This window comes from Propithecus coquereli, unplaced genomic scaffold, assembly GCF_000956105.1.
Source record: "Propithecus coquereli isolate 6110/MARCELLA unplaced genomic scaffold, Pcoq_1.0 Scaffold307, whole genome shotgun sequence".
NCBI lineage: Eukaryota > Metazoa > Chordata > Mammalia > Primates > Indriidae > Propithecus > Propithecus coquereli.
In genome coordinates this window covers 2,148,822-2,162,700 of record NW_012148697.1, presented here as the reverse complement: position 1 = coordinate 2,162,700, position 13,879 = coordinate 2,148,822, and the positions used below count along the sequence as shown (strand labels likewise).

Genomic DNA, 13,879 nt, shown 5'->3' with positions numbered 1-13,879 from the left:
CTGGGCAACAGAGCGAGACTCTGTCTCAAAAAAAAAAAAAAAAGTCAGAAAGGTCACTTTCCTTTTGAAATCTTTTGGTTAATTTCCAGAGTTTTGGATAAGTCGATTTTGACCATTTTTTTCCAGTGTTCTTAATGTTTTGTTGGAAGACAAAATTTTCAGAGATCTTTACTCTGTCATTTCTGCTGAATGTCACTCAAATATTATTTTAAATACTAAATAACCTTGATATAATAGTAACCCTAAGCAGAAATACATGTATTTTTAAAATTTTATTGTGGTAAAACATACAAAACATAAAATTTATCATTTTAACCATTTTAAATGTATAATTCAGTGGCATTTAGTACCCTCAAAGTCTTGTGCAGCCACCACCACTATCTATCTCTAGAACTTTTTCATCATTCCAAACAAACTGCCTGCCCATCGAATAGCAGTTCCCCATTGGCACTGATAAGCACCTTTATAAGCCTGTGTATATAGAAGAGCTGGATCAAAACGTATGTACTTTAAAATTTTGATAGATGTTGCCAAATTGCCTTCCCTGAGCTACACAGGCTTCTACCTGGAATCAATTCAGATTGATAATAGTGACCAAAGTTGTATACAGGGGACAAATGTATAGGGAGTCATCCAGTACCTTTGTAAGTCTTTTGAGTTGTGTTGTTGGCTTGTATGTTCATTATTAAGTAACCACAAACAGTGTCTAATTGGAATAATTTAGACTGGAATGTGTATATTTGATTCACATCTATTTTTTGTTTTGTTTTGTTTTGGAGACAGAGTCTTGCTCTGTTGTCTAGGCTAGAGTGTAGTGGTGTGATCATAGGTCACTCTAGCCTCGAACTCTTGGGCTTAGGCAATCCTCCTGCCTTAGCCTCCCAAGTAGCTAGGACTACAGGCGCGCACCACCATGGCTGGCTAACCTTTTTTTTATATATATATTTTGTAGAGACAGGGTTGTGCTATGTTGCCCAGGCTGGTCTCAAACTCATGGCCTCAAGTGATTGTCCCTCCTCGGCCTCCCAAAGTGCTGAGATTACAGGCATGAGCCACCACAGCTGGCCTATTTGATTTACATTTATCTTTCTCTTGAAATGACTTTAAAATATACTTTTATGTTAAATATTTTAAGTCTGACAGATTTGCAGATTTCCACAGTTACTGACGGTTGGCTCTGAGATCACCTTCAATAAGTACAACTATAATATGAGATGTACAAAAGGGAAGAATAAATGATTTTTCCATCCCCCAGAGTAATTCTGATTGTGGAGAAGTAGGGTCACTTGGATGCCTGAGATTGAACAAAGTTGGGAGTGATTTTTATTACAAAGTATATTAACTGTCTGAGAGATCTTTGACTTTCTCCTTTAGGAAGAAGCTAACTATGAGTAGGTCTCAGATGGCTTTCCGCTTATGTTTACTCGCAAGTAATTTGTGGAGCTTACTTATTTCTGGGGAAACATACTAGTCTGTGGAGAGACCAAATAAAAACGGATTTGTATTTCTTATTCACTTCACATTAGCTCTGTGACTTTGAATAAGTTATTTAACCTTTCTGTGCCTCAGCTTCCTTATCTTTAAAATGAATGTCAAAAATTTAAAGTACATGCCTTTTGATCTAGCTCTTCTATACACACATGCACGCACATGCACATACACATACACACACACACAGAGTAGCTGTCTCCAGGAAGACAACATGAGTGGCAGGGAAGAGGAGTAAGTGGGTAAAAGTTTCTCTTCATTTACATCTCCCGCATAACATAACTTTCCATATTGAATTTAGTTCAATATTTAAAATGTACATTACCCTTTGACACAACAATTCCAATTCTTAGTATAAAAGATATACACATTATTCACTGTAGCATTCTTTGTAACAGTGAAAATCGAGAAGCAATGTCTGCCTCACAGTGTTGATAGAGTTAAAGATACTGTATTTAACCAACCGCTTGTGCTTGACAATGATAGGGACCTATAACATGGTCACTTAGTCTTTAGGTGTTATCAACACATAAGAAACTATTATAGTTAATAACTTTTAAATTCCTAATGAATCATTATTGATAAAATTCACTTACTGCTGCCCTCCCTCTTCTTTTTTTCCTGTAGGGTGAACTGTCCCATGATCAAGATGTGGTAGAGTATATCATGAATCAGCCAAATGTTGTTCCACGAATCAATTCTAGGATTTTGACAGCTGAGCGAGAGTACCTGGATTTAACAGCAAGTAGTAAGGAGCATTTCAGGAGCAACTTTGTGCTGTTTTTTGATTGGCAATTCAGACTCTTTGCATTTATTGGATTGTAATGTTCAGAAGATAACCCAAGATTGTGGCACAATTTTATGTTTAAACTTGTTGCACCTTGAGTTCATAGTATGAGCTTCTAAATTCACAAGAGCTTCCTCCTAAAGAAGAGAAAGTCTTCCGTAGTAAACTGTTGTAAACTTTGGAAAATATTCACTGCCTTGTAAATGCTACATCAACAGGCAGTGGATGATAAGAATGGACCTGGATTTTTGGCTTCCTTGTAGTCATAAAGCAGTTGTCTTTTTTCATCCTCATTGTAGACGTGGTCAGCAATAATGTCAACATATCTCAGTTAATTTCACTCTGAGAACCTAAGAATGCCTTTTTTAAAAATTGTAGCTTCATCAAGTTATAATGTATATACCATAAAATTCAACCTTTTAAAGTGTATAATTCAATGGTTTTTAGTGTATTCTCAAAGTTGTGCTATCATCACCACTGTCTAATTTTAGAACATTACCATCACCCCCAAAAGACCTCATGTTAGTAGTCACTCTGTTTCTCCCTTCTCCTATCTCCTGGCAACCACTAATCTACTTTCCGTTTGTATGGATTTGCCTGTTCTAGACATCCCATATAGTTAGAAGCCTTTTATCCCTGGCTTCTTTCATTTAGCGTGTTTTTAAGGCTCATCCATGTTGTAGTATATATCAATATTTCATTCCTTTTTGAAATCCATTGTATGGATAGTACTCATGTATCTATTCCTCAGTTGTTGGACGTTTGGGTGTTTTCCGCTAGAATACATTTTAAGAGCTAGAGCTAGATGTGCTAATAAACCCAGGTGCAATTTGTTCCTTGTGCTTTCCATTGAGACTCTGAAGGCTCTTTCAGCAAATACCTGAAAATAAGGTAGAGCTGTCATCATTTGCCTTGAAATCTCACTGGAGAAGAAAAGATATGTATAATGGTAGAGTAGTAACCGATGGTATTTGTTGTTATAGTTGAGTGTAATGAACATATAGGTCTATTTATGGTTGTTACCTTATGGCACTATCTCTAATCTACCTGAATTTTTTTTAGACAGAGGGAAATGCTTATTTAAGAAGAACATGTAAATTTAGGCATATATTTAAAAAAGAAACTACTCAGAAAGTGAGCTAAGTTGTTTCTTCGTAGCTAGGTTTTAGCTTCTTACCAGAAGGTTCAATAGAACAAGGCAAGCAGTATTATGACTCTTTGTGCTAAGTTTTTGTTGTTTCCGTCAATTTAAATTAAACTTGAAGAGTTCTTTGGAGTACACGTGAATAAAGAGCATAATGGTGCTTCTGTTCTTGGATTTCCTTTTCTACTGAGGTTGTAGCAGTGACCTATGAAACGATGCTAGTGTGCAGTGGCAAAGATGCCATCTATCAGCTGAACCCAGTGCGAGTATCAATGAGGAAGAGCTGGCGTCCCCTTAACCTACTGGTGATAGCCCAGGCTTCTTTGGCCTTGGCTCCCATGGGACCTTTTTTTTAGAAGGATACTACTCATTTTTATGGCCATGGTGCTCTCTCTTCTTCTCCACATGATGTCATGGACTGTGTCTCACCGATTTACCAATGCTTTCTTTTCTGTAGAATATTGACTGGGGGGATACTCAGCACTCAGTGTGCATTGTTGAGCAAAAGGCTAGATGGGCCAGTGGTGCACAGATGAACAGACGGGTGTGTGGGCAGCAAGCTGTGCTCGGCAGTGATGAGAAGAGTGACGTTTGTATTAGGGAGGGCTAATGCTTATGACTGGGGAGATGCTAGAGATAGAGGGTTTATGATACTTATACTAGAGACCATTTTGTAGCTAGGAAGAAATTAATGGGTAGTTTAGAGCAAGAGAATGACTTTCTGAACCTGGAATTTTAGGAAGAGTAATCTGAGGGGAAATGATTAATAAGAGCATTTGTCTTTGGGACTAACAATAATTGGAGAAGATCCATATCTAGAAAGAGTGAATATGTCCTTTTGTTTCTATTAAGGTTTTAGAAAGTTATTTTGATAGACTTGAAAAATAAAAATCAGAGTTTTCTTAAATTTTTTCTCCCTTTTATCCCACCTCTTCAGAATAGGATAGGAAAGAGCTTACTCTAGTAGATGGACTAGGGAAGGGAGAGATAAGTTAAGGGATCTCTTTAAGAGATTCTTCTCCCATCGTGAAGCGACAGGAATGGGAATAGTATGAATTTCAGCCATTTAACTGACATGTCCACATATGATAGCTACGTGGGAGATACATGTTACTCACTAACTTTGTGTCTTTAAAGTGTGATTAGTGGGGTAGAACCATGTTGTGAATGTGTTCTACAACCATGAGACTTAATATGCTTCGCTCATGCCTTTTTATAAATCTTATATTATGGTCACATCAGGTTATCAATTGAATATTAACATATTAATGTGAACTGAAGCATTTTAAATATAAATATATTTCAATTTTTTCCTCCTAGATAACTTCTTTGTGGATGATTATGCTAGATTTACTGTCTTGGATTCCCAAGGCAAGACTGCTGCTATAGCCAACAGTATGAACTATCTGACAAAGAAAGGTAATGCATTTGAGGCTTTTTTTGGATTCAACTTTTTTTTTTTTTTTTTTAGTATTTGCAAACAATTTATCTTAATGTCTGTTGGAGAAAGAGATTCCATAATTTTTTAATCATTTCTTACAATGTTTTGAGTTTATAAAACACCTGTTTAAAATTTAATTCTTTATATAAAAATTCAGGTGTTTTTATAAATTTTGGGGATTAAAGTCCAAAGGAAAAGTCTTTCATGGTTCAAAATGGAAAAACATTTACGATGTGAAAATGGATTCATGAGTTGAAAATTGGTTTGATTTGTCTCTTCATTGACAATGTAGGGTTAATTTTATTTTAGGGTTTATAAGATAAACTTGGTTCTGGAAAGCCTTGTGTAATTTTTAAAGCTGATTTTTGTGTAGAGTTATTCAGTTAGGCTAAGTTTGTGTAAAATGATGTCCTTTTAATGGCAGAAGGATTCTTTTCTCCTCTAGTCACATTTATTACCCTTTCTAAAAAGCACTGGCTGTCATTTAAGGCAGCTAATTTTACCCCCACTGTGGTCTTCTCCTAGAGAGGACTTCTGGTTTCCCAGATAGATGTAAGTACAGGTAATTTCTCCTTTTGGTTCCACAAAGAAATTGTCCCTGAGGGCTACTGGGACAGCACTGTAACGCTGATGGGACTGAGCAGCAGAAAGAAGTGTAGACCATGTTAGCCATTGTGTAACTTTTGACTCCTACAGTTGGCATTACTTACAGAAATGACATTTTCTTTTCTTCTACTGTTTTCCCTTTATCTTTGTCCAGGAATGTCCTCCAAGGAAATCTATGGTAACTTAAAACTTCAGAATGTTCTATTCCTCTTCTTAATTCTCTTATGTGGTTTCAGAGACCATTGTACTTCAGAATTTATTTACACTTTATTGTGATGTTTCTGGAACCTGTGGGTAACAGTAGGCTATATCAATCTAGATAAATTTCGTATAAATGTTTGTAAAGAATTATTTTTGAGAAAGTTGCAAATTAATATGATTAAAGACTATAATATGTTACTCACATGTTCAAAGGCTCTTTTTCATTTCATCATGCTAACCGATGCACAGACTAGAATTAATCAGTGCATGTTCCTAGTCTGTAATTAATTTACATGGAAGTTTCCCTTGCTTTCATTTTAGTAGAGAAGTTTCATTACTTTTGCTTTGTATCTTTATTAAACTTGTCATTTTCTTATTTTACGCATGCTTTTCAGAAATTATTTGGTATAACAACAGTGTTGGAACACAGAATGTGCTTTTTTTCCTTCAACTCAATTTGTTATTTTTGTTTTTCTATAGATGATTCTTTTATTAGGCCAGTAACTTTTTGGATTGTTGGGGATTTTGATAGCCCTTCTGGACGGCAGTTATTGTATGATGCTATTAAACATCAGGCAAGTATACAACTTCATTCTGTATTTTTGCTTGGGGCTGCAGTAATCTTCATGGGTATCTCTGTGCTGATGTGATTGTTTAGTGGGAGTTGGGAGTCCTACTTTCTTAGTGCTTGAGGAAAAAGAGCACTGTGACTTCAGAGAACTACCAGCTCCTAAGAAAAGAGATCAAGGACTACAATATTCTGGCTTTATTTAAGGGAATAGGCACTTTTAGGGAAAATAATGTTGAGATGCTTATCATAGGCCAGTTTTAATTGCGTGACCATTCACATTCTTGCTGCAGAGGTACTGCAGCGATCGTGCTGTGTGTGGTATGGGAGAGACAGGGACCTCACACTGAGAGAGGTCCGGATGTGGGGGCAGCAGCAGGCAGTAAAAGTAGATCCAGGTGTGCAGAGGAAGACACACGTAGATGGTCTGAAAGATGTGCTGCACGTGAGCAGTAGGAATTGCGTGAATGGCAATGGTGAGTGAGTGAGAGAAATTGGTTCTTCTATGGAGTGTCGTTGTCAGAGGTTGACACGTCAGATTCTTTTTCCTGAGCTGTTTAATTTGCAGCTTGATCCAAACGTCACAGCCCTCCTTTTGTCGCTTTTCCACCCTGTGCACAGGAAGGCTTACTGCAATAAGGAAATATCCAAGTGATTTCAATTTTACTAATGTGCCGCGTGCCTTTATTGTCCGAGTGAGTGGACAATATGCCATGGTGAATTCAAAGTTAGATCAGGGCAGATCTAGTGAAGGGTGATACATATATGTGACAGGCACTCTAATGCCACTAGATGAAGACTCAGATGGAAGTAAGGTGAGAGAACAGGGAAGGAGAGTTGAATTTTTAAAATAAATATTTTAACTGAAGTACAATATAGGTTCAAAGGAGTGCACAAATCACAGGGATAACAGTGTCACAAAATGCACACACCGATGTGACCACCATTCAGGTAAAAAGAATAGAGAGTTATCAAATTCTAGAAAGCCCTCCCCGCTTGTGCCTAGTCACTACCCGCACCCTCTTCCCTCTTCCCTCTTCTCACATCATAGAATGGGTATGCCTATCTTTTACATTATTTAAATGGGATCTTATAATATGTATTCATTTGCATTTGGTGTTTTTTTGCTCAACTTTTTGTGAGATTTATCCATGATGTTACAATTAGTGGTATTTAGTTCTTTTTCATTGTATAGTATTGTATCATATGACTGTATCACAAAGTTTAGTTTGTTTAATCTATTTGAAGGATAATTGGGTTGCTTTAATTTGGGGTTATGAAGAATGCTGCCATGACTATTCTTATACATCTCTTTTGATACACATAGTATAAATTTCTACTGCTTATGTTCTTGATACAGACCCTTTCTTTGCTTTATGGGTCCTAGGCATCTGCTTCCACATGGATTCTTGTCTGTTCACCCAGGGAGAGATTTGTTTTTGCTAGGAATCTGGAAAGGCCATGTGAATGAAGAAGGGTTTGAGCGGAGCACTGAAGAATGGTTGGAACTTAAAGAAGTAAAGATGGAATGTAGTTGGGGTTAGCATTGCCAGTGTGAGGCATGATGTGTGTCAGATTATAAAGTGTTTTGGGGAAAGATAGGATTCTGATGGTTTGCAATATATGCTGTATTTCCAGGTGTGGTAAGAAGTGAAGTAGGAAAGGTAGGCTGGGGGCCAGTTCATGTAGGGGTCTGAATGCTTGACTGTAGCATTTGAATTTCATTCTGAATGCAGAGGAGAACTACTGAATACTTTTAAGAGAGAGATTATTTGCTACCTATGGAACAAGACTGATGTTAATGCTGCTTTTTAAATTCAAAACATCGTCCACCTAACTCTTATTTCCCATTTTGTAAACAGAAATCCAGTAACAATGTTAGAATAAGCGTGATCAATAATCCTAGTGAAGAGATAAGCTATGAAAACACTCGGATCTCCAGAGCAATCTGGGCAGCTCTCCAAACGCAGACCTCCAACTCTGCCAAGAACTTCATCACCAAAATGGCCAAGGAGGAGGCTGCAGAGGCCCTGGCTGCAGGAGCTGACATCGCAGAGTTCTCTGTCGGGGTAAGTCTCCGTGCCTTTCATGAGGCTGGTTATGTCATTTGCCACGGAAGTTCAATTCCTCGTTCCAGCGCGCCCTGTTCATGATCAGGATTAGTCCTTTTAGTTCTGACTTTCACGGGATTTTTTTTTTTTTTTTTAAATTTTGAAGAATCTTTCCAAGAAATAATTCTGTCACATTCCCCAAACTTGCCTACGTTTCAAGATGCGCATAACTTAATATGTGTTTTAAGTACAAAGCCATTTGTTTTGTACAGTTTTTTAAAGACAGACAATATTTGATTTGTTTATAGAGCAAAAAACTGAAATTTGAGTCACTTTTAAGTTAGAGGCTTATGTATTCTTTATGTATTTCCAAAATGAGCCCGTGTTTATTCATTAATATAATGTTACATATTTTTTGACAGAGTTTCATAGTTTAAAATTTCTTATAAAATGGTGAGTATATAGTACTAGGAGTTTCAGTTAGAAAAAAAGGCTGTTACTAGAAATTAGCAAGATTTAAAAATGCAGATTCAGGGTATTGTGAAGAATAGTGTGCCAGTTTTACAAATCACTTGAAAAAATAGGAAAAGGAAATAACAGTAACTTTATAAGCAGAGAAGGGGAAATGGGGGAGAATGGAGACTTGAGACATCATAATGTTAATTATGAAACTTAGTTATTACCTTCTACTAAAGGAGCATTTTATGGTTTATTTACGATGATTATTCATTTATATGGTTTGCTTAATAATAATCACTTTTCCTTAATAACGATTACTTTCCTAGGGCATGGATTTCAGTCTTTTTAAAGAGGTCTTTGAGTCTTCCAAAATGGATTTCATTTTGTCTCACGCCGTGTACTGCAGGGATGTTCTGAAGCTGAAGAAGGGACAGAGGGCTGTGATCAGCAACGGCAGGGTGAGGATTTGTGAACTTGACAACACATTAGGTCAGTGAGCACTCATTGCAGCATTCTCCTCTGAAGCTAGGAAACCCTTCAGTCAGAGCCACTCTGTTTTCAAAGGCGATTAGGGCTTACAAAGTGCCGATGCTGTTTCTGCCACTTTATTTCCGGGGAAGTGTGCTTTTTGACATGAACGTTCCTGTGCAGAGCCCTCCTGCTGTCTGCATCTAGCCATCGTGGGAGGGGTTCAGAGTGTGGTGGCTCTCAGAACATAAGTCAGCATGGCCTTTGACGTATCAAGTAGGCTGTGTTATTTTTATTCAGTGAGAGTTAATGAAAACTACCTTGCTATTTAATTTTACTTCAGAGTTTGTTTACTGTAAAAATAAGGTGAAGTGTTCAAGTCCATGTTCTGTGTCCCTGAGGAATTAATAAGTAAACAAATAACTAAGTTGTTTTGGGCTTCACGTTTTATTTTTGCACTGATTTTATTTAGAGCCTGGTCTGTAAGGTGCTTGGGTGTGGAAGCCAGCCTGACGAGGGGGCTCCTTCACGGCTGCGGCTGGAGCAGCTCTCCAGCTCTGACCACCTGCACTTCTCTCCCCACAGATCATTGGGCCACTGGAGGGTGGTGAGCTCTTTAACCAAGATGATTTCCACCTCCTAGAAAACATCATCTTAAAAACTTCAGGACAGAAAATAAAATCTCATATTCAACAGCTTCGGGTAGAAGAAGATGTGTAAGTTTTGTCATAGAAGAAATTAATTAGCTCATGCCACAGGAGTTGTAGTAATTGGATTTTCCTCATTGGTCAAGTTTAGGATTATATATTGTCACTTAGGATACCTATCCCAAGTTGTTTTATTTCCAGCTTTAAAATATAATAATGCTCTTTTAATTTATGTTTCTTTTGAAGCAAGCTAATTTATTTCATAGGCTGATATTTAAAGAACTGAATTAATTTTCTCTCTTTTTTTTAAACTTTTGATCTGGAAAATTTCAAACATGTGCAGAAGTGGAGAGGCTAGTTTATTTATTACCTGGAATACTTATGTAAAGAGATACTTTCCCTCATTATCTATTTGGTTATCATTAAGTTTTATTTTATTCAGGAAAGAAAAGGCAGATTAAATGTGTCTATTCCTTTATTTCCCAGCACAGAATACTGAGTTGTTTCTCTGGCATCCTCAATAATGACTTTTAATTTTAATTCTTTCAATGTTATGAGCTAATGCATTTTAGTGTGTTATATCTCGTAATGGAAGAAAATAAATTGTTGAATGGACCATATACCTGCTGTCTAACTGGAGCCCTTTGTCATATTTACCTAGTTTCTACATTAAATATCAAACGAATGCATAGTTGGAGGATATATTTCTATGTTTAATTTTTTGAGGAACCGCTATACCTTTTTCAACAGTGGCTGTACCATTTTACATTCCCACCAACAGTGCACAGGGGTTCTGATTATTCTACGTCTTCACCAATACTTGTTATTTTCTGTTTTTTTTTTTTTTTTTTTAATAATAGCCATCCTCATCAGTGTGAAGTGGTTTCTCTTTGAGGTTTGGTTTGCATTTCTCTAATGATTAGTGATGGTGAGCATCTTTTCATGTGCAGATTGGCTATTTATATGTCTTTGGGAAAATGTCTGTTCAAGTCCTTTGCCCATTTTTAATTGGGTTGCTTGGTGTTTTTTGTTGTTGAATTATAGGAGTTTTTTTTAATATGTTCTGGATATCAATTCTTTATCAGATATATGGTTTACAAATATTTTCTGCCATTCCACAGAGAAGTATACTTTGATGTATAGTTGGAGGATTTAAAATTTTAAAGTTCTCCTGTTTTTTTCCCTTCATCTTTTTTATACTCCATCACACTGCAGAGTTCAAGATCCATGTTTTAGTGAAGTATTGACTTCAATAGCTGTGAAAGTAGTCCCTTTGCTAAGCGTTGGGCAACATGGGAAGAAATCTTTTTCTTTCTTTTCTTTTTGTTTCTTTTTTTCTCTTTTAAGAGAGTATTGTTCTGTTGCCCAGGCTAGAGAGCAGGGTGCAATCATGGTTCACTGTAACCTCGAACTCCAGGGTTCAGGTGATCTTCCCACCACAGCCTCCCAAGTAGCTGGGACTACAGGCGCATGCCACCATGTCCAGCTAATTTTCTTATTTTTTTGTAGAGATGGGGTCTTGGTATGCTGCCCAGGCTGGTCTTGAACTCTTGGCCTCAAGCAATTCTCCCACCACGGCCTAGAAATCTTTTTTCATTTAAGCCAATACCAGGGCTTCAGATGAGGCGGCTCCTCCTACCTCAGCAGCTTTTGAGTGATGCCTCTTGTCTCGACCTAGGAAATGCTTCCCTGTTGCAGGCCAGGAGGTACTTCATGACTTGAAGCAACCATGTCACAGGCACAGGCTTGGTGTGACGTCTCTTTGGGCCACTCCTCTCTGTATGGAGGCTTTGTGGACTATATAATTGCCAGACTATGCCTACGAGACTTACCTTGTGCCAACCAGAGATGGTTCTGGGTCTGTCCTGGGTGAATTTAGGGAAATATGGTAGTCATGGGGCTGCCAAAAGACCCATGCTAAAACTATTAGGCTTTCCAGAATTACCTTTCCTGCCTTGGGTTTTCATTAGTGCCAGAGCTGCTCCATCTGGGGCTGGCTCCTCTGTTACAGCCACAGCTTTCATTCTTGACCCAGCCTGTAGTCACAAGGTTGTCCTGAGTTTTCTGAAGCCTGGCGCTGTGCTGTTTGATCATGGTACTTGAGGGAATTTCATGTTGGCCTGGTCACCCAGTCCACATCCCTTAATGTGTTTTGTGACCATGTTGACACATCACAGGATGCAAATGGGCCTCTATTATATGTATTTGGAGTTAGTATCGAGAAGTTGAACCAAAAGAGGTAATATGATATAGTTGTTTGGTTCAAAGAGAAAATATATAGCCTTAATTAGAATTTAAATATATTCACAAATGCTCTCTTAAAATTTTTATTTAGGATTTAGTCTTTAGTTCAACAAATTAGAGCATGTTTTTCAGGCTCATGATTAAGTTCAAGATCTTCCTTCGTTAGAAATCAATTTTAGAAGGGGTAGGAATAATAGAAATGCTATTCTAAGTTGTTTTCTGAAGTGTTGATTATAATAGTGAAATCAGAAACAATATAGATGTTCAGTAGCTGGTTGATTTAATAGATTATGGTGTATCCATAAATATAATATTATGCAGTCATTAAAAATGTTGATATACCCTTGTGTTTTTTTAACCAACCAAAAGATTTTATAATGTATTTTTAAGTGAAAAAGCAGGTGACTAAATAGTGTAATCCTACTTTCATTTATATACATTTAAAAATGTAGAATTATGAACCAAAATATCATAGCTTATTTCTTAATTATGATATTATATGTAGTCTCTGTTTTCACCTTTATTTTCCTGAATGTTTTTCCAGTGAGTTATTACTCTAATCGTCATAAAAAGTAATAGTTATTTAAGAGGATGAGGGAGAATGTAAATAATACTGGCAGTCCTATTAAGGGTCAGGCCCTGCACTAGGTGCTTGATAAGTTTAACCAGCACAATATTTACAAGAGTCATGCAAAATAGGTGCTGTCTCCATTTCATGTATGGAAAAATGACTAACTTCCTCAAAGTCATGCAACTAATTACTTACAAAATCAGTACTCTTTCTCATGCCTGTCAAAACAGAGCTCTTGCCTTCTTAAAACCATTTTGTCAGCATTCAGTATTTGGGTTAATATGTTTGGCATATAAAAACCTGCGGTTAAAGAGATGCTAAGATGTCACTAACCCCATCTTTCAGGGCAAGTGACTTGGTAATGAAGGTGGATGCTCTCCTGTCAGCTCAACCAAAAGGAGATGCAAGAATTGAGTACCAGTTTTTTGAAGACAGACACAGGTATAGAATTAATGTTGAATTTGTTCATATTCTTGAACATTAAACTCTTAAGTTTGCCTTTACCTCAGCTCCTTTATTTTTCCATATAATGTTTGTATATTAGTTCTATAGGAATGGAATGCTTGTTTGGTATACAGTTTTCATGTATATATGTATTTGTATTCGTATGTAAAATTTATATACAGATCTCAGTTGCATGAAAATTGGTGTTTACTTCTAAATAATTTTGAAATAATTCTGATTGCATCCTTTTAGTAGAAAACAGCATTTAATGAAACAGACCAGTGTGATTTTCTTATATTCGAGAATAAATAGATTATTAAAGCACTTAACATACTCATTTTTTATTAAAAGCTTTTGTTTTTGATAAAAAAAAATAAATTTAGCATTATGAGGAAATCCTTGCCTTTTTGTTCTTCAGTTTTTTATTTTGAAAAGTAAAGATAGTTGAAAGACCATTACAATGAACACCCAGATATCCTTCACCCTCACCAATTGTGGTGCCACATTTGCTTCTTCTCTGTCATCTGTGTGCATGTGTAGTCCTCACAGTGTTTATTTATATGTTTGTGTACACACATGCACTCATTGTGTTCTGCACCATTTGAAGGTATGTTGAAAACATCATGACGTAACATGCCTAAAGTCTTCAACATATGTCTCCTGAGTATTAGGACTTTCTCCAGAGTCCTGTTAGCACACCTCAAAAATTTAACCCCGATATGGTAATTTTTTTTTTTTTTTTTTTTTGAGACAGAGTCTC

General features: G+C 36.8%; 1 protein-coding gene across 1 annotated transcript in view; it reads left to right on the top strand.

Moving 5' to 3' along the window:
• UGGT1 (UDP-glucose glycoprotein glucosyltransferase 1) overlaps nucleotides 1-13,879 on the top strand; it is a 124,164-nt gene that overhangs the window by 76,144 nt on the left and 34,141 nt on the right. The window contains exons 18-25 of the mRNA XM_012649914.1: nucleotides 2,116-2,236; nucleotides 4,740-4,838; nucleotides 5,621-5,644; nucleotides 6,148-6,242; nucleotides 8,098-8,304; nucleotides 9,072-9,203; nucleotides 9,799-9,929; nucleotides 13,021-13,116. Coding sequence (XP_012505368.1) covers nucleotides 2,116-2,236; nucleotides 4,740-4,838; nucleotides 5,621-5,644; nucleotides 6,148-6,242; nucleotides 8,098-8,304; nucleotides 9,072-9,203; nucleotides 9,799-9,929; nucleotides 13,021-13,116 — 905 coding nt within the window. The remainder of the gene's footprint in view (nucleotides 1-2,115; nucleotides 2,237-4,739; nucleotides 4,839-5,620; nucleotides 5,645-6,147; nucleotides 6,243-8,097; nucleotides 8,305-9,071; nucleotides 9,204-9,798; nucleotides 9,930-13,020; nucleotides 13,117-13,879) is intronic.